At 45.6% G+C, this 27,247-nt stretch overlaps 1 protein-coding gene and 1 long non-coding RNA gene across 4 annotated transcripts in view; one reads left to right on the top strand and one right to left on the bottom strand.

Moving 5' to 3' along the window:
- Positions 1-6,416: 6,416 nt before the first annotated feature.
- On the top strand, positions 6,417-27,085 carry HAS2 (hyaluronan synthase 2). The gene is made up of 4 exons (XM_069779976.1): positions 6,417-7,028; positions 16,684-17,310; positions 21,859-21,960; positions 24,122-27,085. Exons 2-4 carry the CDS (start codon positions 16,684-16,686, stop codon positions 25,049-25,051), a joined length of 1,659 nt encoding a protein of 552 aa, XP_069636077.1. The 5' UTR covers positions 6,417-7,028; the 3' UTR covers positions 25,052-27,085.
- The window catches only part of LOC138684823 (uncharacterized), a 99,645-nt gene continuing 86,901 nt past the window's right edge, over positions 14,504-27,247 (bottom strand). For all 3 annotated transcript variants that reach the window (XR_011324126.1, XR_011324124.1, XR_011324125.1), the window contains one exon: positions 14,504-25,195. This is a non-coding gene — a long non-coding RNA (uncharacterized lncRNA). The remainder of the gene's footprint in view (positions 25,196-27,247) is intronic.

The raw sequence follows: 27,247 nt of genomic DNA, 5'->3' as shown, positions 1-27,247 counted from the left end.
TTATTTGGCCCGTGTTTGCCTGTGATGAGGTCTTGCCTTCTTTGTGTGCAAGCTGCTGGGGATCATTAGTACTCTCTGATATTCATTATTTGTAAGCAGGCCTGCTCTCTTCAGGTTCATTTCCTGCTCTTCAATGCAACACTACTAGACATTTTCACACACTCTAGATGCATTGTGTAACATGGGGCAAAAATCTTCAGCAACTAAGTGACCACCTGACCATCCGATAACCCAAACAGCTCAGCTGTCGTACCCTGCAACCCAGCCTCCTACCCAGACCACATGTCGAGAAAATCCACGAAAGCCGGAGAACTCCACAAAGTGGGACCTGCACCCTTCCCACAGCCTAACAGCATATCCCAGGCAAGAAAAAATATGGACAAAACCAGGCTCCTGGGGCAGCAATTGATTGTTAGTAATGCCACATAAGATGCTGCTGTAGACAAGTGTGTTGGGTCCGATCTCGAGGTGCACCCTTCCTTGTAAGGTCTGCATGTCACAGACACATCGCGCAGCCACGCTGCTCACCAGCCAACTAGGAGGTGCACAGCACCCCACAAGTGTTAGGTTCACTCCTGATTTTTAGCTACTTTTGGTGGAAAATGAGTCGCTAACTCAGAGCTGCTGCTCTGATGTGGGACTTCCAGAGAAAGGAACAAGAGATACATGTGCCCTTTGATTTCTGGCAGATTTTCATACAACATGGGCAGAAAATGGGCCTCCAACTCGTATGAGTGCAGCTGCATCCCTTGGGGTCTCCTGGGGCAGCTGTAGTCAGATGCCTGCAGGATGGTGAGGCATCTCTCACTGAGCTGGTGACGGTAGGGAGGGGCTGTCCATTTAATAGTATTCACCTTCCTCCACTGATCTGCAGTGTGAATCATGCTCCTGGGAAGTGAGCAAGAGGCCATGTAATTATTTAGGTAAAGTGGCAAGTTTGGGTGAACTGGTCGGTCAGTACCAGCAAGAGACAAAAAAGTACCCTAAAAATGAATAAAAGGGGTGTCCTAAGCCCCCAACTAAAATTCATACACTCTAGAAAAGTGTCACTCATTTTTTTTAATTTCAGTTAATGAAAATTTCATTTCAATGAAAATTGAAATTCAATGAAAATTGAAATTTCAGTTCAATTTTTTTTTTTTTTTAATTACAGTTAAGCATCTTGGAGGGTTCAGATCCCTGTCCCTTCATTCCCACATGGCAGCTGAGGATGACTGCACTTCCTCAGCTGGCAGCGGTATTGGGAGGACAACCCCAAACCCCAGACTGGCAGAGGCCAGGGCAAGTGCTGCAAGCAGGCTGTGAGCAGCTGCACCACTTCAGTGCCCTGCCTAGGCAACAGGACAATTAATAAAGGCAACTACCTCCAATCAGTCGTGGAGGCTTCTAAAAACTGCTATGCTAGTGGGTGTAAAAACCACTACTCTGTCCAGTTTCTCCATCTGAAGGCAGCTGGGAATGTACAGGAGTATGTCCCCATTCTGTGAGCGGCCCATTGGAGGTGAGAGCCCCGACATCCTCCCAGGTGGGGAACTGGTCCTCTTCAGGGAAGGTGGCGCTCTCCAGACTGGTCAGGATCAGCCCTGTCAGGGGCTTGGCAGCAGTGAAATAATGTGGATGAATATGTGCCAGCCTTGACCTGCCTGGCTCTGGTCAGTTCAGTTTACTAGCACAGTCACTGGGTTTAGATCTGTCTTTCAATTGCACGTGCTCTTTGTTTTGTGTGGTGTTATCTATGGATCCTGCACAGACTATAACGCTGCTATTTAAAAATAACACCAAGTCGTTCTAAACTGGGCTCTCACTACTGTCACATTAGACTACAGGCATGTGATTAAGTAATTTCTCTTAAATTAGACTTCACAAAAGAAACCTCTAACTGACCCGCTTTTACTTCTACTCCATGCTGTTTACGCATTAAAACTCATTACTTCAAACCGTCCTGAAGGGCATTTTCGCTGACAGTCACAGTCCATTCTAGCCAAGAGTTCTGGACACATCCAAATGTGCATGACTTGTTTCTAGTCTGAACGTGTCTGCTATTAACTTCTAACCGTTGCTTCGAGTTATGGCTTTCTCTGCTATATGAAAGAGAAATTGTTGGAAAGTTTCAATTCTGCAAGAGTGATTTCATTTTAAAGACCAGCGGTTTTCTCCAGATCCTGTAAATCTTCACTTATAAATAACCTTGGATTTAAATGCCCAGAACACTGGCGGTCTCTAAAATGGTTCTGTATACAGTGAAAACAACCACAGAGTTTTAGGTCTGCGTGCACCCAGTCTTCAAGAGCCTCGAACTGCGCATGACATTTATATTAAAATCTGCAAGTGGATTCTCCGTTGCCATAAAATCATCATTTAGGGCATGATTCTGCTTTCACTTACATCCATATCAGTTTCCATAACTTCCAGCAGAATCCGCTACATGCGGAAATAGGTGTGGAACACACCTGACATGTCAGTCCACTTGTTGGTAGTTTCTTGGAGTTTGGGGATGGAAGGAACTGCTAGATCGCTTAGTCTGACATCCTCATTATGGAAATCCATTCAGTTATTCTTGTACTGGGTCCAATAAATTGCACTGAACTAAAATGTAGCTTCCAAAAGAGCATCCAGAGGATTTCAAAACATAGGAATCCACCACTCCCCTTCATCATTCAGACAACTGTTAAAGAAAGCTCACTATTAAATATGCCTCCTGCCTAGCTTGAATATGTCTATCTTCTACTTTTAGCTTTTCACTGTTACATGAAAAAGATCCTTATTGCCTCTCAGTTTCTTACTGTGAAGACAACTGTGCATTGCAAACAGTTTGCTTCTTGCTTTTCTTTTTGATAAGCTCTGCATGGTAGCTGATCTGCAGTAAAAGAGAGTGTATAAATCCTTACCTTAGAGAAGATGCGAGATAAGAGCCCTTCAGCATGGATGGGAAGGACTCAGCCACCTCAGCTTCACGGAGGGACCAGCTCTGTTTGTATTTTCCTGCCAGCAGTGCTACTGAGGACACTGGTTAGGGCAATCCTGCTGCCAGCTGCTACCGGCTGCTTGTTTCCACCCAAGAACATCCCCATTCCCCTCACCCTGGACAGCCAGTTCATACATGTAGGTAAGAAATGGCTTTCATGCTTTGCAGCTTCTTCAACACAGATCAGTTCACTGAAACAATCAGTTAAGCACTGCAAACTCTGCTGGTCCAAGCGAGGGATTAGATTGACATATGTGTATGTGTGTGTGTATGGTGTATTATGGGGGGGGGAAGGATTGACATATTTAAGGGTGATAGGAAAGAAGAGGCAGGAAAAATGCATATGGAGTCATCCCTTCGGGATAAAAGCAAGTACTCAGTAGTTCCTGGAGAGTGTCTAACGTGCCATCAATTCATCCCCTAATTTGCTTTGCGGTAACAAATTTATTTAACCATAGCCTATGTGAAACTGCCCCCCCAAATATATTTTGTCTGAACTCTGTCAAACAAACCCATTGCCTCATTAGAAAGTGAAGTCAGGTTAGTTCGTTAAGATTATTCTCCTGCTACTGGTGATCATCTATGCCTGTGGACAGTGACAGCCAAGAAGACCCTTTTCCCCACTACTTGTGATTATAAATCCCTATTGGAAAACAGGATTGTTTGATAATGGTAACCATGTAGACGTAACATAACATATAACCGTAGATGTGATACACTTTCAATGAAACACATCTACATCTGTTTTCTATAGCACTACGTGGATTGGCATTAATCATATCCTCCTACTTTTAATTCCTTCCTGGTAGGCGAACCTAGCTTCGGTGACCTACGTTATCCCACTTGCCCTGACAGCACGATCACACAACATGAGCTATGGCTGAGAAGAAAGTAGCTGTGGACATGAGAGACTCACCACTCCCATTATGTCATTTTCTAAAACAAAGTTTCAGTGTGATTTAAGTGCTGCTATTGCTGCCCCTGTAATACAAGCAGGACACAAAGATTTGTGCCTCACCAGACTCTGTCTCTTGATCCCTGTTCAAATCTAAAGAGCATGGGATTAAGCCAATGGGACACTGTGTATTTCCAGAGCAATATACAGTCATCAGTCGAGGAGACGTGCAGCCTCTCAATTTAAACTATTAAAAGGTGGAATGCAAAAAAACCCAACAACAACAACAAAAAAAACCCAGATGAACAAATCATAGTTCGTTTGTAACAAATGCTCATTTGAAAAAGTTCATTTGTAACATTTGGTTACAAAAAGAAGAAAAAAAACCAAACCACCGCACCACCACCCCCCTCATTTCAGAAATTATCCTAGATGTGAAGGCCCCCGTGCAGGACATACGTGTCCCTGAATCAAGACAAGGCAAAGAAGTGCCCAAGGACCCCGAGAGAGGCTGGTGGCAACAGCTCCCCAAGACACAGCTTTGGGGGTAGCCATGTTCAAGGACGGACTTAGGGCATCTGTGTTAAAACTTAATCCTCTCTTGCCTCTGGCAGCACCAGAGAAAGTCTAACGTCAGGAAATCATGCGTTAGGACTCACACAGATGTGGACGACTTGGTTACATGTACGATAGTAGCAGAGCTTGGTGGTAGCTCCTTGCCTAACTAAATGACAAGTGTTCATCACGTCATAAACTTAGCTTACACTAGATATTTGGGTGGTAGGAAGGCTAGTATGGACAGAGGGTTCAGTAGCCCTCTTGACACGTTTCTGCCCTCTGGCCCTGCTTGGAGCAGACACTGCAATTTGCCCCTTGCCTGATGAGAGAGATGTGCTGGGCCCTGTAGCAAGAGGTGTAACACAGATCATTTGGAGGTGGTTGGAGTATGGGAACGGTGCTGTCTAAGGAGGAAGACCTGAGACAAAGGGATGCCTGAAAGCCCTGATGGGCTTCATGCTCGCTAAGCCATGCCGTGCTTTCAAGGACACTAAACCATCATAAACCAGATTGCTGCCAAAAGCAGTTGTCCTGCCTTCTCCCTGCCCAGCTTACCTGTTCTTACTTTTTTGCTGCTCCCTCTCCCCAAACAACTATTTTCTAACCTACGTCAGTTCTCGGGACACAGGGAAAGGGACAGTGAGGAGACAGGAATGAGGAGCCCAAAGCAGGAGAGCGAGACAGCTGCTTTCCCTGGTACTGCCAGGTTAAAACAGCCACAAAACTCTGGCTTAAACTAAAGGCAGACTTGTTTTTGGGGGGCAGACCAATTGCCCAAGGAGCTCGACTTCGATGCACATCCTAAAGCCGCTCTTCCCCTCGGCAGTGTCTGAGCACACCTGAAAACCTGGCCGCTTCCCCGAGGTACCCCAAAAATCCCCAGCCTAAGTAACCATCGACTTTAAACCATTTGTTGCCCACGAGGAGTCCCCCCGTGCGCTGCAAAGTTTTCCCACGCCAGAAGGTAAGACGGGCGATAACTCGGCGAGGAGTCACCGCCGCGTTTCCCAACCGGTGTCTGGACGCGGTCCCCTTTGTGGGCTCGACGCCTCCAAGCAGCGACCTTTGTGGTCCTTGAGAAAACAGCACGGAGGAACGAGGAGCTGATTCCTCCCCCGGAGGGTCCTGCCAGGGCAGGGCGAGCCCCAGCAGCACCCAGCCCGGCTCCGCGCACCGGTCCCAGCCCTGGGTGTCACCAGGCTCCGCGTTGCTCCTCTCACTTCAACAGTGCCACCTAGTGCCTTTTGTAAAGCATTTCAAGTGGAAACGGGGGTTCGAAAAGCGGGGAAATCCGCCTTCGAGGCGGAGGGGAGTTACAAAGGGAAGGAGCCGGTCTGGGCGAGGGAAAGCTGCTGGCGGGCGGCCGGCGGGGGGGGTGCTGGTGACTGCCGGTGCCCCCGGCTGACTGTAAACCATCAATTGAGCACAGAGTGAACGCTTCTGGTTAAAAAAAAAAAGAAAAGAAAAGAAAATGAAAACCCCGACCACCACGGTTTTCCAGTCCTTAAACTGTCTAACGCGTTTCCTGGCTTGTTTTAACGCAAGTGGCATGGGTATTAATGCCAGTGGGAGCTTTCTTGGGTATTTACTACAGCAAATGTTTCCGAGAGTGAATGGGTAAAGCAGGATTGGAAACTGCAAAGTTCATCCATTCATAGAGGCAATTCCCTTATTAATAAAAACCAGCAGCAGCAAAAACCGTCCCAGCCGAATAGTGGCTGTGGGAGGGACGAGTCCCACACCCCAAGCGCAGAGATGCAGGGAGTGGGGAAATTTGGGGTCTCACCCCTACCTACGGGGCACGAAGAGGAAATCAGGTGGTGGCACCGTATGTGTATTGCGTTTCTCTGCAAAATTTGCAACTTAGCTAATTGAATTCCTGCCGCTGAACTGGTCCTTGGCTGAGATCATTTCAATGGGCAGGGTTGGTTTCTTTTTTTTACAGGAGTTCCCTCCCCTCCTTCTTCCCATCCTCCGCCTATTAAAACAACTCAAGTCTCACTTGTTAAAAGACCCCATAACGTGGAGGAGGCAGAAAAGCAGCAGCAGCAGCAGGAAAGAAAAAGACGTCTGGAAAATATTACCCGTTTGCTGCTGCTGCTGCTGAGAAACCTCATTGAAACAGTTACTCGGTCAGCAAGGCATCACCAAAGAGACTTTATCTGATGCTGTACATCTCAAACTTTCAGACGCTGCCTTGCAACTTCTCCAGGCTCCTGGCTAGCCGGGTTTGAAATAAGAGCTTCAGCTTCGACCACGAGAAACTAACTCCTAATTTATTACTTCCAACTTTTTTTTATTATTATTATTTGAAAAAAAAAAAAAAATCCCACAACTTTGAGCTAGAAACTGAAGCAGAGAAAGACAAATACACGGTAATTGTGAAAACACGTGGGAGAAAATGAGTAGGACTGAATAGCCTTAAACGATTTTTTTTTATTATTTTCATTTTTAATTATTTTTTATTTCTGAGCGTCTCAGTAAGTCCCTGAAAAGTGCGATTTGATCTTTTACCTCAAACTTGGAAACTGTTCAGCGGGAGCAACGGTACGTGAGACCACACAGCTGGCTGGAGCCCCTCTATGACCAAAGGACAGAAGGACAAACAAGGTAGGTGATTTATGATTACGCTTCTGTCATCTCAAGAGCAGAAGACCCTCTCCTCCCACCCATCCCCACTATTCAAGGGAGGAAAGCTGAAACGGATCCCCCAAATACGAGTGGGGCTGGGGGAGGATCTTACCGGCTCTACACTACACCTATTTCAGCAATAAATAGGACAGCAGCGAGGATGAATGAGGTTTTCAGCTTCAACCCTTCCTCCGTGTAATCCCTTTAAGATATCGCTGAGCTTTAAGATTTGGAAAAAAAACCAAAAACAAACAAACAAAAAAACCAGCGACCAACCAAACCACACAGAGGCCCCCCCCCCCAAAAAAAAAGAAAAACCCAAACCTAAAATTAAAATAAAATGGAGCAACAGGTTAGGCAGCCGCTCCGCTGCGCCCAGCGGGGGAGGCGAGACCTGCTCCGAGCCCAGGCCGCCTTCTCCCGGCTTCTCCCCGGCCGCCCCCTGCCTCTGCACCCGGGGCCGGGCGGGGGGACGTGACAGGAGCGGAGGGAGGGCCGGGCCGGCGGGCCGGGCAGGCGGGCGCGGAGGCGGCCGGCGGGAGGGATGAGCTCCCTCCTCGGAGGGGACAAACCGAGGCGGCCGAGCTGCCCGGGCGCCGCGCCGCGCTGCGCGGAGCGGGGCGGGGCGGGCGCTTTCCCGCAGGCGGGGAGGGGACGGGAGAGGAGGGGCGCTCCGGGGCGGGAGCTGCAGGCGGCCCGCGAACTTCCAGCGCCGCACGCCGCCGCCCCGCCCCGTCGGGCGAGACCCGGCCCGGCGCCCGGCGGCGGCGGCGGGGGCCGGGCCGAAGGAGGGTCACACCGGGGGGGCGCGGGGCGAAGGCAGCTCCAGCGCCGCCTTGAGCGCCCCCCCCCCCCCCATGCCCGGCCGGCGTCGGGCGGGGAAGGCCCCCCCGCCGCCCGCGCTCGGCCCGGCCGGGCTGCGGGCAGGGGGCCCGGCCGCCCCCGCCAGCCCGGGCACGGGCCGCCGCCGGCGGGCGGAGCGGGGGCCGCCCTCCCCCGTGACGTGGCAGCGCGGGGGATTCCCCCCCGGCGCCCCGCCCACCCGCCGTGACGCAGGCAGCGCCGCCCCCATTGGCTGCGGGGCCGGCCGGGGTTCCCCCGGAGGAGCAGCCCCGCGGCGGCGGGTGGAGCCGCGTGGACCCGGCCCGGGAGCGGGGCGGCGGCCGCGGGCGCTCCCCCGGTGTTGTTCGCCCCCTCGGTGTTCACCCGTCGGGAGTCTGCGGGTCCTCGGGGTCTCCTTCGCGGCCGGGAACCCCGCCGGTGGCTCTCCGCGGGCCGCCGTCCCCAACGGCCCCTGCCGGCACCTGTTCGAGTGCCGGCTGGTGTCCCTGGGACACGGCCGAGGCCCGGCTCTTGCGAGTCTCGCCGGACTCCGCGTAGCCGTGCTGGCAAAGAGGGCGAAAGGGGCCTCGAGGGAGAGTTTACCCCACTGCCCCGCCCCGGGGAAGACCCCAGAACGCTACAACACGCGGGGTGGGCCTCGTCTGATCCCTTCCTCGGGGCCTGCGGTGGCCCCACGTCTCCCACGGCGTAGGCGTTCCTCCCCGCTGGCGCTCTGCTTCGCGGTCTCCTTCCTTAGGGATCGCCTTTCCGTAGGCGCACGTGCGCTTTTTCTCCGGCGCGCACGGCGTGTAACGTGGGTGCCTTGGGGCTCCTTTCAGGGACTGGGTAGGTCGTGTCATCTGGGGGTAATGGCGGGGAAATGTGTTCTCTTCCCCCGAAAAACTGCTCAAAATCCAGCCCCCGCCGAGGTTAGAGGAGTGTTGTCGCTGGTGTCGGTAAAGCCAGGATTTTATTTCATGCTAGTAAATCTTTCTTCTCCTACAGGCAAGTGCAGAAAAACCTGGGAAAAGGTTTTCCCAGTAGGAAGAGCAGCTCTGCTGGATTCAGTAGAGCTTCCCATGCTAGTTCACTAGCAACACACTCAGCTGTTCATATTTATGGGGTGGAAGCAAATTTGCTTCATTTTGTCACTATTCAAGATTAGCGTACAAAGCAGCAAAGTACTCCTCCATTCAGTGTAATGGGACTCGACTAAGTCAAAAAAGATATGACTGGTGCTTTATAAACAAGTTATAAGATAATAAGCTGTGAACACCAAATAAATATTTATTTGATGGATTAAGGCATGGAGCAGTCAGCTTTGGGCCAAAAGCATCCATGGGCTTCGTAACCAGCAATCAGAAAACGTTTCTAAACTAGATTTTTGTTTTACCACAATCCAAAATATCTGAGTACAAATACAATTTAGTTCTTAGAGCATTTGTTGGGGGGGTGGGGGGTTCTTTCTTTTGGTTAATTTAACAACTAATGTATCACTGTCTACGTTAGGGACAGATCCAACCAACAACTGTAGAATTCATTCCGTGTGGTTTGCTCAAACCTGTAAGAGACTAAATTTGGGCAGTTTAGTTGGAAACATACATTGAGCAGACAGGAGATGCTTATTTGCTGATCAAAGCCTGTGCATGCAGATACAGTTTGCCATCATTACTAATCCTGTTCTTTATTTTAAACCTAATCCCAGAGTTAATTTTAGTCTTATGTGAGCCCTTTCCAGAAGATCAATGGCATGACAAAATCTGGAAGTGATAAATAACCAAAAGCACCAGATATGGTAACTCTGCTGCAGTAAAGATGTACAGATGTAACATAACTTTTCAGTTTCCTCTCTGCAGGCTGTAAAATAGAAGAGGGAGTCTGGACAGCTATTTTATGCTTGTAATTAATGTGTACCTGGAATCATTTGTACTTCAAAGATAAATGGTTTATTTTGCCACCAAAATAAGGCTAATAACTAATCTAAATATTGGGTGAAAAATTGTAGCCCTCAGATACGGTCTGTGTGTACGCACAGAGTATATGTGTGTAAGGCCACATACAGTACGTGTCAGCCTGTGTGCATGCACACACTCGCACATGTACTGAAACACGCTCACGTCATTGAAGCAGCTGCTCTGTTGAAGTCAACGCTGTTATTCTCACAACGAAGGAGGTTGGGTTTTTTTAAGGCTTATAAAAGTTGATATTCTTCCTTTGGTTGTGCGCAAACCGGCCCTCGGTAGCTGTATGTGCTTATACCCACATGTGTCAGCTTTTATGTTGCCAACCTCACTGATCTCAGGCATCCTGCTGAGTAAGAGTTGTGTGTTTATTACAGACAAACCTCTACTGACTATACCTTCAGGTGAATATAGGCAAGGAAAATGGGAAGTGGTGTGGTTCGGGTTTCTGTTGGGGTTTTTTTGAGGAAAAACAGTTATACGGAACTAGAGAGCCCGTGGGTCCTATATCACACCAGAAAGAGGAACATTACAAATATCAGTAATCTAAGCCTTATGAGGAGTTTTGTAGACCTCCAAGAACCTCTTGCATGATCATGATTCCCATTTTACAGGTGAGGAAGCTGAGAGAGAGAGAGGTGAATTCACTTATCTGAGGTCACCCAGCAGGTGAATGGCAACACTAGGAATAAAATCCTAATTGTATGGGTTCCAGTCCACTCTAAGATTCCCTAATGTAAGAAATGCAGTGGTTAAGCAATGTCCCCTCTGACAACTTTCGTAAGGGAGATTAATCTCTATAATAAATTTGTCAAGTGTATGCATACATTTTGATTATAAGTATCCCAGAAATAGCAGCTTCACAGAGAAAGATTTTTTTTTTTTTACACCTGCACTACAGAACTGCGGGATACATTATCCACTGATTTCCCTCTTCAGCAAAATACTTAAGTGCACACTTATCTTTAATGACATACTTACATGCTTTGCTGAATCCAAAGCCTCAGCACTAAGGTTCAGAGGACCATGACTAGTAGACACTAAAGAATACAGCTTCTGTACAGGTATGTAAAAACGAGCCGTTTTCAAAGATTTTCAGTGCTCAGCACTTCTGGTTGTAACAAAGATTTGCAGACAAGTCTGATGTGCAGACCTCGTACATGAGGTTGGTTTGTATTACCAATCTATTTTGAATCAGGAGTCTGCTACTGAAGCCAATGCTACAAGTACTCCCCTCTCCAACCAAATTGCTTGGGTTTGTACTGCAAAGCGATCACCGGGCGCACAAACTGGATTCCTCTTGAATGAAACTAATTGCAAGATGTACCCCTGGAGCACACTTTTCAGACCCTAATGGGTTTTCAATCCACAGGGTCTGACTAAACTGAGTTCAGAGTAAAATATGAGAATGTATCGAGGGTGGAGTTAGGCCCTCAGCACCAGGTGTTCCTCTGCAGATCTGCTCCTGTAGTATGAGACTATTTTGTGATGTGGCCATAGCCCTAGATGTCTAGAGAGAGGCACAGCTCTTTTGAACCTTTAAAGGTGAAGGGGACAAAATAAGCACACTTGTGACTGAACCTTTACTGTTGACTCCCAGACAAATACTGACTTTTGCAGTGTAAGGTTTTTAAAAAACGTCTTCAGATGTTTGAAATTAAAAAGTGCTAATTCTTTGAAACAACCTTCCAAATCGTTACGTTCTATGTACGAACTTCCTGTGTCTCCCCGTCTTGCTTTTTAATCTTCTGGGGAAAAGCTAGCCAGAAGTACTACATGGCAATATGTTCGAGTGTTGTACATAAGAGATGAGTTCTGAAACAGATGATGTAGTGAGCTGCATCCCATGTGTTCCAAGCAAAGCTAACTTCAGTTTGACCTCCCATCAGTCACTGGTTCCATGTCCTGTATCAGCAGATGCCGGGGACCACCTGGTTGCTTCCTTAGTCCTCATAGCAGCTACACAACAGCTGGTGCAGAACAAGTGAACAGACTGCAGATAATAGTGATGTGTTCAGACACCAACACACGTAGGTTTTCTGGATGTGTATTTGCCCCTACTCTGTTTATTACTCTCTTGGTGTATTAGTAACGAATTACGCTTTTTTTTTTCTCTTTGCCTCCTGACTTTGCAAAGGAATGAACTATCTCCAGGTCCTGTTACTCTCAGGGATACATGAAAGCTGGTTAATAACCATACAGACAGACTGTGCTATATGATTTTGGAGGGGGGGAAAGGTGGTCCTTTACCATGGAAGTCAGCAGTGTTCTTCGATGAGCAAAGACCCAACCCAAAGCAGGGCATAAGGACCTGCTGAATTTAAGTCAAATGTCCAGATCTTATTAAAGTTAGATCTATGTACCATAACTACAGTTAAATGCTAGCCTAAATCTTTTTCAGAATAGAGAGAACTCAATCATATTTTGCTATGTTCTTCTAATTTGAGATCTAAGACATTATTCAGTCTGAGACAGGAGTGTGATCTCTAGAGTTAGAGTTAATACCCCAGTCATTATACGTACAGTGTAGGTATCAGTCAACTGTTACCTGAAGTCTTTCATGAAACTAATGTTAGAAGACTACAACTTTTAGTTATGCCAGTTGTTAATAGTAATGTAGAATAAGTTCTCCTTCATCACCGATGTGACCAAAAAAACCAGTCTTTGTCTGGCTTTATCAGGATTCCAAAAGAGACACAACGCCAACAGTTCACTAGGTGGACTCTGATGTCGGGTACATGCAGCAGTTCATTTCTTGGCCATGCTTTTCCAGAGGAGCCCCCAAAAAGGCATACGTTGCCTCCTCCTGTACAGTCGCTACAAGGCACATATATACTTGGGACCGCTTGGTGAATCAAAATGTGTCACTGAATCAGCAACAGCCTACGTAGCATTAGGATTTAGCATATGGCTTTCATATTTCATTTCTACTAGGTGTGCTGGTTAGCACTGACCAGCTCCATCCATGGAAATAAACAGCTGCAAGATCATGATAACAAATTGCTCAGTAGTAGACTGTGAAGCCTTTCTACATACACTCATCTTGTGCATACGAACCTTGAGCCTGTTTGCTGGAGGCTGTGTAAAGCTTGTACTGGGTTCAGCACAGTGGGGTTAGGTGAAGGTGCCCATAAAGGATTTAGGCACCCAGAGTGCAGAGTACAATTAGCAGTCCTATTTCAGGCTTCCTGTGCAGTATATGGGGGACACAGGCACCTCCAAAAAGAGTCTGACACAGCCAGTGCAATTCTATTGCCCCCTGGAACTGTCCTTCAGGGCTGATGCAAAGCAATGGACCCTCTGACTTCTTTCAGTGCTAAATAGCTTTCACTCTTAAAAAAATTATAATAAAGAAATAACATTGCAGGTACTATCTTCCTCCTCCTGCTTTACAGAACTGGTTAAAAACCTGCCCAGAAAGTGCAAGATCCAGGTATGACTCCAGAGACAGTAAGGTAACCCACCAACTCACCTTCTCACCAGGTGAGGAGCTCTGTCCCTCTCCTCACTCCAACACCATGTTCCCATGTAGCAGCAGTTCCATGTGTATACAGAAACGACCGGCAATTATCTTTGTTGATCCAGGAATATGGGCTGGCTGCATGTCTTCCGTGTGTTGAGCAGCTCATCCCTAGCCTAGGCAGTGCTTTTTTTTCTTTTTTTTAAGTGCTGCAGTGCCTGTTTCCCAGGACAAACTTACTGGATTAAATCCCTCAAGGAACTGAAGATCCGTTAGGCTGAGACATAAACAAAACACTAACCTGCACTGATCATATGAATGAGGTGTGTACGGTACTCTCCACCAATTAGTCAGCTGTTGAATAGGGCTGTGGTGATAGCAAGTTTGGCTATAAGTAATTACATTTTGCTGAAAAAATATTGCTAGTCCTTAGAAAGAGTGCTTATCAGTGAAATGACTGAAAAGTAATTATGGCTTTGAAAGTTAACGTGGGTGTTTCTCCTTCACCAAGTATTTGACTCAGCTTGACTCAGCATGGCATTATTTTAGGCTTGCACTGTTAAACACAGTACTGTACACTGGTTCTCTCATAACACTTGATTTTAGCTTTGTGTGACAAGTTCAGGAAACTTCAGGAATGATTTTCAACTGATGTCTTATGAAGGATGTCCTTTTACATTTCACTGCATTGGGCCAGGCTAGATACTCATAACAGCACTGCCTGTCCTTAGAATCTCTGATGCAGCGATTCCCTACCCTCAGTGCTAGTATTTGACTCAGCAGTTCATTTTTGGTCCCAGACTTGCACAAGCGTCATTTCCTTTTAACTTCTTGGCTCAATTATTGGAGAAGGGTGGAGAGTTTTTGGCTTCTTTGCCATTGTTTGGGCACGTTCATGTTGATAAAGATCAGTTCTGCTGGGCAAGCTATCAACAGCTCACGTGCTAAAGCTTGAGAATATTGAGCAACTTTTTCCAGACTTTCCCTGAGATTCAGTCAGTTAAAAGACTATACATAAAAACCTCAATTGCACATACAAAGGAGAAAGTTTCTTTGATGAAAGCCAGGAATTTAGATCAAAACACAGTTTATTTTCCCAAGGTTGACAGTGAAAGGATAGAAAAAAAAAAATGCTTTTTTATTAAGACCAGAAATCCATTTCTTGATCTTAAAAGACTGTTTTTTCGCAAGGGAGGGAAGCTGTGCTGTAATGACAAGATCAGAGAATTCTTTTATTTTTTTTCTCCTTTTGTGTGGAAACACTTCATATGAAGAGAAAAGCAATAGCAAATTAATATAAAAGAAGGCTGGTACAGTATACAGTCAGTCAAATATAAACGCTCCAGATCTTAATCTAAATCCTGTGAGCCCTACCCGTACAAGCGCTCCATTTATTTCAGCCATATAATTCTTAATGTAAGCAGACTTTAGCCCCTACTCACTAAAAGGAATTTTCTATTTCTGGCAAGAGAAGAGAAATAGTGGACCCCAAATGGGAAAGCAGAGTACAACTGCACTGTTAATGAAACATTTACCTTGATGGTTGTGACCTTCTGTGTGCTTGAGGGATTAATAAACACACAGGCTATTTGACTTCAAGGTAATCTAGAGGGGATCCATTACTTAATCTGTTTTCTAAAGTGAGTCTATTTTGGGCACTGAGTTTTAATTCACCTGTAGTGGTGGTAAGCATAAGCTATCTTTTACTAGGCTTCTTTATGCCCCCATTGTGAAAGACTTTCAGACAGGCCAGGGCAGGGACGGTCCCTTTTGCTGGTGGGTGGTTATAGCACCTGTTGGAGCCCAGCCGTTAAGTATTCAAGGAAGTCCTAGAGATAGGGTCCGATTTCTTTAACAGTGTCTCCAAATATACATTTAAGAGGCTTCCTCCTGTCTTGAAATTTAAGACCCTAAATAGCCAGTGGAAAAACGCATAGTCTTTGTAACCTCAGACTTTATGCTCGCCTAGTTTATTTTTATTTTGTAAGTGATTCTGTGTTGACTTTTTTTTTTCCAAGCCTGTAACTTTTCAGACAGAAATATAATTGATGACAGCTATGCTGCTGCAGCTTGGTAGTATTTTTTTCAAGAAAGAGTTAAAGGCATATATGATGTAAGGAAGTGCTGTTCCAACTTCAGCTTTGGCCAACAGATGGTGAAACAAACATGATCAGCAGACGAGCAAGATGATAGCAGCAGGGAAAATATGAATAATAGTAAGAAAATACAAACATTAAGACCATTACTCTGAGAGGTCCTAATTCAGCAAAATATTCAAGCATGAGTTTCAGATTCATTGACTTGCAACGCACTTGCTGGGTTAGCCTTAAATAGACATTATCTGTTTTATGTCCTTAACGTCAAACACATCAATTGACATAAGACATTGTCATTAACTTTCCTGTAATCCTGAGAAAGCTGTTGCATAAAGTCGTTAATGTGATTGTCAAGAAAAAGCAGTTAGGCAGCAATACATTATGCCTGTCTGCCTGCCTACATCGTTTGTCTCAAGAATACCAGAGCACCCTCCGTGCCAGCCAGCTCCTCCAGAGCCCAGAGCTTAGGTTAGAAGATTTTACAGGCAGGTAACCTAAATATGCAGAAGTGGTCAGAATCAACTGATGTTCTAATGAATTTCTGAGTCCAGGGTGGAGTCTTGGCTCTGTTAAATTAATGTGTACTTTTGCCACAGACTTAATCTCAGTCAAGTTTTAGCCCTATACACACATGCTCACACATGCATATATCTATGTACACAAATGTATGAATAATACATTTTTGCAATGGAATTAAGAAGACCTTTTAAAGCAGATGTCTGATTATATAAATATAAATTATAAATATAGTCAGACATCTGTTTAAAAAATTATAAATACATTCAGACATCTGTTTTAAGAATGTCTTTCCAATATTTTTGCAAATATAACTAAGCGACAGAAGCGATTCAGGGTGGGATGCAGTCATGACATGGATGGGGGATGAGGAGGGGCTGCCCAGACATTCAGCTGTTCCGCTCACCCATGACCATATGAAGCGAGTGGTGGCCCAAAAGGCCCTTCTCCAACTGCCCCAGGGTAATATGACAGAGGGTCTCAATTCAGCAAGCCCAGGCTGCCAAAATAAGATCCTGACACAGAGAGCACCTTCTGTGAGGACATTACAAATGGTAGAAAACATCCCTGGTACAGTAAATGTATTTGAATCTTACTTCGCGTGGAGGAAGTACTGCAAATAGATGTTGAGCAAGGTGATGCAGTAAGTCCGTGACACAGCCAGAAGCACAGGGTGTATCTGTTGATGCCAAGCTCTATGTTGTAGCCACACGCACCTCTTACGAGGTCTTATATCAGCAAGTGGTGGCTCTGCTAACGGCTTCCGTGCTTCTTTGCAGATGTATTGTGAGAGGTTTATATGTATCCTGAGAATACTTGGAACCACCCTCTTCGGGGTGTCCCTCCTGCTGGGAATCACCGCTGCTTACATTGTGGGCTACCAGTTCATCCAAACAGACAACTACTACTTCTCCTTTGGACTCTATGGTGCTATCCTGGCATCACATCTCATCATCCAAAGCCTGTTTGCCTTCCTAGAGCACAGGAAAATGAAGCGGTCGCTAGAGACTCCAATCAAGCTGAACAAAACAGTTGCCCTTTGTATTGCTGCCTATCAAGAGGATCCTGACTACTTAAGAAAATGTTTACTTTCTGTGAAAAGATTGACCTACCCTGGAATTAAAGTTGTTATGGTCATTGATGGGAACTCGGAAGATGACGTTTACATGATGGACATTTTTACTGAAATCATGGGTAGGGACAAATCTGCCACTTATATCTGGAGTAATAACTTCCATGACAAAGGTCCGGGTGAGACGGAGGAGTCTCACAGAGAGAGCATGCAACATGTATCTCAGCTGGTCCTGTCCAACAAAAGTGTTTGCATCATGCAGAAATGGGGTGGAAAAAGAGAAGTAATGTACACAGCATTCAAAGCACTGGGGAGAAGCGTGGATTATGTACAGGTAGGTATTAGAGCACCAGGTCAGTGCCAATTCAAACACACTTTGAAAGAAAGCAGCTTTTGTGTATTTCGTGCAGCATGTTAGAGGCCATCCTAGTCCCTGATGAACACAGTGCTCCTTTCAGTCTGTTTGGAAACAGCTTGACCGTTAAAAGCGTATTTTGCTACCTTTTAAAATGGTCAACCTATCCATGAATATGTTAAATCTGTGCACCAGCTACTGGAGAAATCTGAAATCCTTTCCCAGACTTCAGTACTGCCTCCTCATCCAAATGGTTTTGCTTCCGACAAAGCCAGTGGTCTCCTGAAGACCCCATCTCTGCTCCTGTAGGTTGAGATCTTGGATAAGGTTTTATTTTGTGAGGTTGTTAGTGGCCCCATGTGCAAGCAGACAGACAGGTATTTGGTGGCACCAGGGAATGTCTCGGAGCAGTGGTGGAGTCTGTAAAAAAGATGGGGATATTTTAAAGGCTTCGAAGGCCATGCGGAGTATTCAATAAAAGGGTCAATGTGCAGCCTTGAAAGAAAGATTTCTTCAGCTAAAGCCTGAAGGAGCTTTTGCTTCATCACTTACAGCTGCATTACCTCACTCACCGCGACTTGGCCTTTAAAGCCCTTATGACACTATTCACTTAAAAATGAATTAGGCTGGGTCCTCTCTCCCTGTTTCCAAAGCAGCAGAGACACATTTCTTTCCAGCTGCCTTGGATCCCGTGAAAGATTTTCTATGTTTTTGCCTTACACATGGAAGCACTCCTTGCTCCTGCAAACAGCCCTGCTGACTGCGGGAAGGGGAAGAGGTCGTGTGTGGAGGAAGGGGAGTGGGATCAGGGTTTCTGGCTGGACACTGAGGACCCTTCCATATCGATCAAGGCCAGCAAGGCTCATTTGTCTAATCCCACTGAATGTGGCATGATCTTCCTAATTAACCACCCTCAGCCCTTCCCCCGCTTCTCCCCACCTCAGAGCACCCGGCAGTCTCCTCCAGTGGAGCGGCAGCTCCCCACGAGATGCTCTTGGCTGGCTCAGGGCAGCTGCGTGGCTGAGCCCTATGCGTTTCTGGGGTCCATGCCCAGCCTTGTGCGAGGGGGTGTGTGGGGTGCGCGCTCCGCTCCGCACAGCATCACAGGCACAGTGTCCAAGGGATGAGGAAAGGCTGCCGGTAGCTGGGCTGAGGGCAGCGAGTCCTCCATGCACAGGAGGGGCAGAAACTGAAAAGTGCTGGGAACTGCACTGTTATTGGAGCTGGGAAAGTTAGGCAAAGATTTAAAACCCATCCCCTACTGCTTCCAAAATTGAAACTGATTTATTCTCTGAAAACAATGGGCTTAAGCCCTCCATTGTCTGCAGTTCGGTTCTGTGCTGTGAGGGACTATGATGGGATAAAAATGCTGGTTTTCTTTATTAGCATGGTTTTATAATCACTTTGCACAGAAGTATCGGATTGCAGAGAGAGAAGGCAGGGAGGAAACAGATTCTCTGCAAGTTTCCTCCCTCAGTCCAGCTCTTGCATTTGTTCAGGGAACCTGGAAAAAAGTGTTTCTATTTCAACAGTCATACCATAAACTGAGAAAATGGAAGGGTTATTTCTGGTTTTTCAGTCAATTAATGCTCCTGACCTGGCTCAGAAGTCCTAATGAATGTGTCAGGGACTGCAGTGCTCCTGTAAGCAGCTACCAAAGGCTGCAGTAATGACTGATGCCACAGTCACATCTCTGCTAGAAATGCAGCACCTTGGTGGCCCTGGCTACTACACAGTCATGATGTAATGCAGCTAAAATGTGGCTCTGTTTTATGAATGAATGAAGGCTGAGATATTTCAAATGGTTCTTTGGGGGTACCCAGGGTAAATTACTTTAAACAGGCCTGACATTTTAAGGGCTGAGCAATTTGCATCGATGATCAAGCACTAAAAAAGTGGACCAGTCAGCACTATTGCCCACCCCTGAAACTGTGGGCCTTACGGTTCTTAAAAGACACCTTCAGGTTACGGACAGGCAATCATAAGCAGTCAGACCAATGCAGATAACGAGCTGTTGCTCATTAGTGGCCTCTCATTAAATACCTGAAACTGCTGTGAAGGCTTATTTCCGTCCTGGAAGAGGTTAGGAGGGTGCAAGGAGTTAAACTGGCAGATATTGTCTGTTCAGAGCTAGTCAGGGCAGCCAGGATGCAATTCATCTTGGCTGATGGAGGTACCAGCGCAGCCTGAAGTTCTCAAAGCAGCTTAGATAAACTGCCACTGATTATAACAAGTATCTGAACAGCTTGCATAAGGTCGAGTATCCCTTTCATGCGACTCTGTGACCCAAGGCAGTAATTTCTAGGTCACTAAGCCCTTAAGTGGAAAGATGACAAATTACCTCTTGGGGTGTGCTAGGCCACCCCTGGCTGGGCAGACCTTGGTGTGTTTTATTTGGGTTCCTAAGTGTCTGTCTTTCTCTCGGCGTGTCCTCTTGTCACCTGCAAAAACCTCATCCAGATGGAAAATGATGGCTTGTCAGGTTTGGCGCAGAAACCCAGACATGTTCACTGTGCTGGCATGCCCAGGACACATGCTAGTAATTTGTAAATAAATCCAGTGTTTTCAGGATTCCTCATCTCAGATTAATGATGTTGCTTATGGGCAGGTCTTTCTGCTATAGATAAATGCATCTGATAGTGTGGGGCTGCTCAGCTGCATCAAGTGACAAGTGCTGGAGGGAAATCGGAGGAGCTGGGGAGGGAGCTGATCCCAGCCCACCACTCGCTGTCACAAGAAACGGGATGAGTATCACTGCCTGAGCCCTGGGTGGTCAGCGACAGTAAATTCCCTGCTCAAAAAACTCAGCCACAGGTCTGTGCAGGAAGCCCCAGATAAAAACACAGGCATCCTTTCTCCTCTTCAGCACAATTGTTTTGCTCCCCTTCTATCACCAAGTGCTATCACTGATGACAGCTTTCCACCAAAGCTGAAGGCACATCTTGGCCAGGTTACAGAGGTGCTCCTCAGGATGAGTCCTTTGGGGAGAGGAGCTGGATGCATCAAGTTAGCAGGAGCTGGAGATGCTTGTTGCTTTTCTCCTGATGGAAATATAAGAGCTTTCATCACCTTTCTCCTCTTGGCCCCCTCCGAGTGAGCACAGAGGGGAGCATGTCGGCAGACACTCAGCTGCATCCTGAACTATGCAGCCCGACTATTCCAGGTATCCTCCCCGCTCGAGTCTGGTCCGTAGCAGAGTCCCAAAACACTCTCCTCCCCCCTCATAGACCAGACATGAAAGTTTCCACTCCCCTGGAGCGAGATGCCTTAGGCTGAACTGAAAGGTTGGACGAAAGGACACCAAAATTAGGATACCAGATATGAAGCCTCACCAGAATCTGACTTAATATGTTGTTCATGCAGAGCTACCGACTTTTGCCCCTACCGTCCCCATCTGAAATCACAGGAATGCAACATGGGGATAAACTGGAAGCAGTATGAGAATCTGTAGGGCAGGATTCAGCCAGCTAGAGGGGTGTTTCTGGGACAGCCTCCTCTGCTCCAGTTTCTGGGTGTCTGTGAAATGAGTTTACAGACGATGGGGGCACCGCTTTCAGCAGCAGCAGCTGTGATAAGGAGACACCCGCTCGTTTTAAACAGGCTGCAGCCCCTGTCATTCTCCTCTGAGCAAACGAAAGCAATGCCAGCTGCCTCACAGACTGGCCAGCCTGTCTGAACCCTCCTCCTACTCTCCGGGGGAAAGCCAATTCCTAATGTACACAGTGTTTAGTTGACTAGGAGTGTTTGTGTGGCTGAAACGCCTTCTGTGTGTCATCTATTTCTGCCCTGGTCTCGTGGAGTACTGTACTTCGGGACTTGCTCTTTCTGGCCTTACATATTTTTTATAAGAATGCCAGAGGAAAATAGCAAATAATTTCTATATATCAAATGTCGAATCCCTGCACTACTAATAACACATCATGCATCTAAAATTAAAAATGAGTTTGTTCTGGAATCCAAAATGCATCTTACATGGACTGCTAAAGCCTTCCGAGAGTGAAAGAACTATTAGGTTTCTTCCCAGACTCCGAGTTGACTTCTTCTATTTCTTTTTTATAACAAGTGTCTGGAATTTAACTCCTCGCTCCTTCCCTCATATGGCAATGGGCAACATTTGACCAGGGTGCTCCAACCATGCAGCCGATGCAGGGAAACTTTATGCCAGGGCTCAGCAGGAATCTGCCATACACCCACAAACATTGTCTTGCTCTGCAGTGCCCCATCTTTGAGAGCATATCTTATTCGAAGAAGCCAGCCCAGTGTGCCAGTAAAACAAATAGAGCTGATACAGAAAAGAGGATTTTTTTGCGTGCACAGCCCTAACAAGCACTGTTTCATTCAGCACTGCTCCTTGCTGCCTGATACAAATGGCCTTTAACAGAAGTATCAGTGCAGACTCCAAAGTGAGATTTAATTGCATTCAGGAGAATATGCATTTAGAGTCACTACAATCACTCGCATGATTTTTATTTTCTTCTCTAGTGTGCTCCTTAACCCTTTTTTGTTCTTGTTTTGTCTTACTTGTAGGTCTGTGATTCAGATACAATGCTTGATCCAGCCTCATCTGTGGAGATGGTAAAGGTTTTAGAAGAAGATCCAATGGTTGGAGGAGTTGGAGGTGATGTGCAGGTGAGTATGACAGTTTTCAGATTAACAGAGGGGTTTCAGCAACTATTTGCACTGCAAGAGATTTCCTTGCCTGGAATAGTGTTGAATATACTGTGATACCATTACAGAGGCTCTCATGATACCTTAACCTTTCTGTCTGTTGAACATAAATTCTTATTCTTGGATGTGAGCACTGTATATTTTTAACACCCATAGAAAGCAAAGAAATATTATTCTGCCCCATATATGTTGGCATGTCAGGCCCCATGGCATTGTCTGGACTGTTGTGGCAGCTCTGAGTCTCTCAGTATAATTGCTTGCTCAGGGTACAAAAGAAAAGCTATAGGGGAGCAGGGAATTGAGAACAGGTCTCCCAAAGCCAAGTCCAGCACCCCAAGCACTTCAATTATGTTACTACTGGCAGCCAAGATTGTTAGGAATAAAAGCCTTTTTGAAATGCAGTGCACTATGCACTCTGTGCATTGTTGGGTTTCCTCTGCATCTCTGTCAGGCAGGACAATGGAAAGCCCCCAAGTCAGCCAAGCTCCACTTCTGTTAGGATTTCCAGCATTGCCGAATTTGGCTGACAGCTACAGCAAAGGCCTGTTTATTCTTTTTTGACACAATTGCTTCTGCTGCAATTTATGAAGAAAAATGCATATGAATATTTCAGTTGGCCTTAGGATCGGTCCCCCCTACTCAGTTGGGCTTTTATGTGATACAGAGGAGAAAGAGCCATCTATATGGGCAAGCACTTACTAATGAACACCCCAATAGTCAGAAGTATTTTAGGCATGTGGGTCTTAACTCCAGAAATTAAGATTCCCACAGAAGCCTGAATATCTTTGTGGCTCTGGACTGACCACAAACCAGGTGTCACACTCACTCGACTCATGTGAGATGCCAGGCACCTGTGAGTACAACTGGAGGGAGGCAGTACGGGTTCAGCTATGATACTGAAGGTTCATAAGCATCTGCAGAGAGAGGTGGGAAGGACATGCATCCTCTGGGAGGAAAGGTGACAGAATGGAGGTGCTGGGCTTTTTTTTTCCCCAATTCACTTTCCAGCATACACCAAATACATTTGAGCCAGGCTTGAGCCTATCCCTGAGCCCTGCTGCTTCTAAAATGTTCTGGAATTAAATAGAAATAGAGACAAGATTGGCCCTTGGCCTCCAAACCTGACAGAAATTAGGGCCATCAGAGCAAAAGCCTATTTTTTTCTAGCTGCAAGGAAATGCTTTCTAGTTGTAGAAGGCCACAGATTGCCCTGAAAATCCCCACGCTGAGAAAGTATCAGTGCAGAGCTGGCACTGCCACCCTGCTGTGCACCTCCTTGCCACATTCCCCAGCACAAAGTATGTGCTGAGAACCTGGCTGTGAAGACGTGGACTTGGGCATCTGCACGTGCTCATACTTCCATTTAGTGTTCAGACTCCTAGGCTATGTTTATGTTGTATTTTAAGTGTAGGCCTGAGCTTCAGGTGAGCTTTGGGGCTTACGGAAGAGAAAGACTGAGACCTTTATGCGGGCCAAAGCAATACTCTACTGGAGTATCACAGTGTGTCTTGGGGAAACAGAACGGGGCTGGTACTACAGAGACAGATCAGGACAGATTGTTCCTCAGGGGGCCTAATGTCGGATATGGGGACATAGTCCAGGGGTCAAACCTCTAGGGCCAGCCTTGTGATACCGAAAATGTAGGCCAAAGACCATGTGCTCAGCCTTTCTCATGCTCCGGCATAGCTTTAGGAGGGCTGGAAGAAGTCCCGTGAGTCCCAGAGATGTGTGCAGGGGGGGCAGAGAAGCAGGAGGCCACATCTTGGAGTCCACCATCTCCTCTCGGGAAAGTCTGAGTCCAGCAGGTCCTTAACGGGGCGTGAAGGGAAAGGAAGAATGAGCCAGAAAACAAGTTTCTTGGTGGAGAATAGGAAAGGTTGTGAGGAAAAAGAGAATACTTTGGTGGAAGAGACATTTGAAGGCTTCATCTCGCCCTTCCTGTCAATGTCCTGGACTGTATATAAGGTAAGTCCTGGATTCACCGTGAGTTGGACACAGGAGTGATGTTCCCCCTGTATTTCAGCTAATGGTGCTCTAGTCTCTGCAAATTCCTTATTGATCCAATGTGTATATTTTCTGTCTCAAGAGCTCATGTAAAATGAAAACTTTTTTTACTTTGCAGATTTTGAACAAATACGATTCCTGGATCTCCTTTCTGAGCAGCGTGAGATACTGGATGGCATTTAACATAGAAAGAGCCTGTCAGTCCTATTTTGGCTGTGTACAGTGCATCAGCGGACCTCTGGGAATGTACAGAAACTCTTTACTCCATGAATTTGTGGAAGATTGGTACAATCAAGAATTTATGGGCTCCCAGTGCAGCTTCGGAGATGACAGGCATCTAACTAACAGAGTGCTAAGTCTGGGCTATGCAACAAAATACACAGCTAGATCCAAGTGCCTTACCGAAACACCAATAGAGTATCTCAGGTGGCTGAATCAGCAGACCCGCTGGAGTAAATCGTACTTTAGAGAGTGGCTTTATAATGCAATGTGGTTCCACAAGCACCATTTGTGGATGACCTATGAAGCTGTAATCACTGGATTCTTTCCTTTCTTCCTTATCGCCACAGTCATTCAGCTCTTCTACAGGGGAAAAATCTGGAACATCCTCCTCTTCTTGTTGACAGTTCAGTTAGTGGGCCTGATAAAGTCTTCCTTTGCCAGCTTCCTTAGGGGCAACATTGTCATGGTTTTCATGTCACTCTACTCAGTGTTGTACATGTCAAGTTTACTGCCAGCAAAGATGTTTGCAATTGCCACGATAAACAAAGCAGGGTGGGGCACATCAGGAAGAAAAACCATTGTAGTTAATTTTATAGGACTCATTCCAGTCTCCATTTGGTTTACAATCCTCCTAGGTGGCGTAATTTTCACTATCTACAAGGAATCAAAAAAGCCATTTTCTGAGTCAAAACAGACAGTTCTCATCATTGGCACAATACTCTATGCATGTTACTGGGTTATGCTTTTGACTTTGTACTTGGTTCTTATCACCAAATGTGGCAGGCGGAAGAAAGAGCAACACTATGACATGGTGCTAGACGTATGATGTTTCCGTGGGAAGTTACCCAGAGCGTTGTAAAGCAACCCAACGACCTTGTAGTATCTGTGGCATCAGACGAATGTTGCCAAGGGAAATGGATCATTGCTGCTGGGAATAGGACATTTATATTCCTCTGGGTTCATTTTCATCCTGCCAAAGTAAGGAAAAAAAATCCAACAATAAAAAATGATTTTATTTTTTCCAAGGGGGGGAACATGCAAACCACACAGTTTCGACCTGTTCGCAAGAAAATGGGAGAACTTCTATGTTTATGCACTTTTTTTTTATTGTGCATACGCCTGACAGTGTTACGTTCTATATACCTCACTGGTCATGCTTATGTGTGTGGACAGGAAGGAAAGGAATTTGGAGAATCAAGAAAAGGATCTTACAACCCCTTGCAACCTAATTTATGAACTTCTCTTTTTTTATAGTTCTGTTTATAGGAAGGGTCTTTTGTGTTAGGCTGCCAAATGTAATGCCAAAGGTAAATTTTAAGAGGCCATTGGCTGAGCTGTATTTTTATATTATTGTATTATTTGTGTGTGTGTATTTTTAAGCCAACTTTTTTTTAAATCACATATTTTATATTTTACTATCTGCCAAAAAAAGCTGCCTCCCCACCATTTTGTTCTTTAGCCTTTTTAAGTACATTTGGGAAAAAAGATCATACTTTCTCCCCCCCAAATTTGTGCTGAATTGATATTGTTCACAACAGAAAGAATAAAAAAGTCTCTCTGCATTTTTGCAACTGATGAATGGTTATTTCTGTGAAAAGGCATTTAAATGTGCTCTTTGAAGACATTTATTAAGAAAGGCCCAACATTGTCAGTTTTTGAATACAAGCATAAAAAAGGCGTAAAAAAGGCCAAAGGGGTAGATATGTGCAATTGGGGTTTTGTTTTGGATAACATTTTAAAAGGGAAATTTGCTTCTCTGCTGAGAGCATAATATCCCTGGCATGCACAATAGCCATAAGGGAAGGCAGACCTCCATGCCACTGGAAAAGACATTGCTATAGGAGAGCTCCCACTGATTTTATATGGGACCTGAGGAGTCAAAAAACTTCTGATCTGGAGAAATATTGGACACCCAAAACTACTGTTGACTTCACTGATGGTCGTAGTTGTTCATAATGTGCTAGTTACCAAGCAGATTGTTCAGATTTTTGAGTTTAAAATCAACACTTTCAAAATGTGGGTGTCTTGCTATAAAACTTCTGCAGTGCCCTTCACACAGTTTACAGAAAATATATCATCAGCTTCTCTGACATCCAGTGTAATACAGACCCCAGTACTGAGCCCAATAATTTGTGTCTGACTAGAGCATATCTACCAGAAAAGAAGCCAATTTTTTATCAGAAAACATCAAGCCTTAGCAAATCCATCACATCCTTGGTGCCTAATAATCAGTCTTGGACATTTATTTTGGACCATGGTTTTGAGAAATAATATTCAGGAATAAATTCTGCAGTCCTTCACCAGCCAAAGGAATGTGGCATTGAGCCCTAAATTAATTTATAAAGAGCAACAGAAAGCCAGCTGCATACAGATACATGCCCTTTTTAGATTCTGGTATTAAAAGCACTGTGGTAAAGCAGAAATCAGCATATGATGCTTAAAGAACTTAGAAGCATTTTCAGCTTCTCTTTTTTATGCAGACATGAATAGATTCTGCTGTAGAATGAACTGCACACACACTACCTTATTTGTCTGATTATCTTGAGGTACATGATTGCTTGAAAGTCATACTAATATTATGTTAATGATCAGAGAGTTGATTCATGTTGATTACAAAATAGAACAGTATTAAAAAAAGCAAAAGAAACAGTAAAAATAAAAAAAAACTTGACTATGCCTTTTAACTATTTATGATGTAAGTTAAAGCTTGGGTTAACATTCAAATGTCAAATAAATCCTCTCATTCTATAAAAAGATTGAATTAATTGCCTGTATTTATTCTAGCAATTATTCAATGTACTTCCAATATAGGTTGTATAGTATAATTGTTACTTTCATAAATAAAATATTTTTGATAAGATTATGACTAATTCATGGTATTTCTGATCAGCGCTTCTGCTTTGGAACCATACATCTGCACGGTTTGAAGGCTGTTGTTATCATGTCACCAGCCTGATTCCCAAGCAGGCATTTGCCACCACGTAGCAGAGCACCTGGGCAGTGGAGCGGGCAGGGACGGGTC

This window comes from Haliaeetus albicilla, chromosome 3, assembly GCF_947461875.1.
Source record: "Haliaeetus albicilla chromosome 3, bHalAlb1.1, whole genome shotgun sequence".
Lineage (NCBI taxonomy): Eukaryota > Metazoa > Chordata > Aves > Accipitriformes > Accipitridae > Haliaeetus > Haliaeetus albicilla.
This window is presented reverse-complemented; position numbering and strand designations above follow the sequence as displayed.

Coding starts and splice junctions, on each gene's coding strand:
- HAS2 (XM_069779976.1), top strand. CDS start 16,684: ATGTATTGTGAGAGGTTTATATGTATCCTGAGAATACTTGGAACCACC. Junction 17,311..21,858: donor GAAGCGTGGATTATGTACAG/GTAGGTATTAGA, acceptor TCTTACTTGTAG/GTCTGTGATTCAGATACAAT. Junction 21,961..24,121: donor GAGTTGGAGGTGATGTGCAG/GTGAGTATGACA, acceptor TTTACTTTGCAG/ATTTTGAACAAATACGATTC.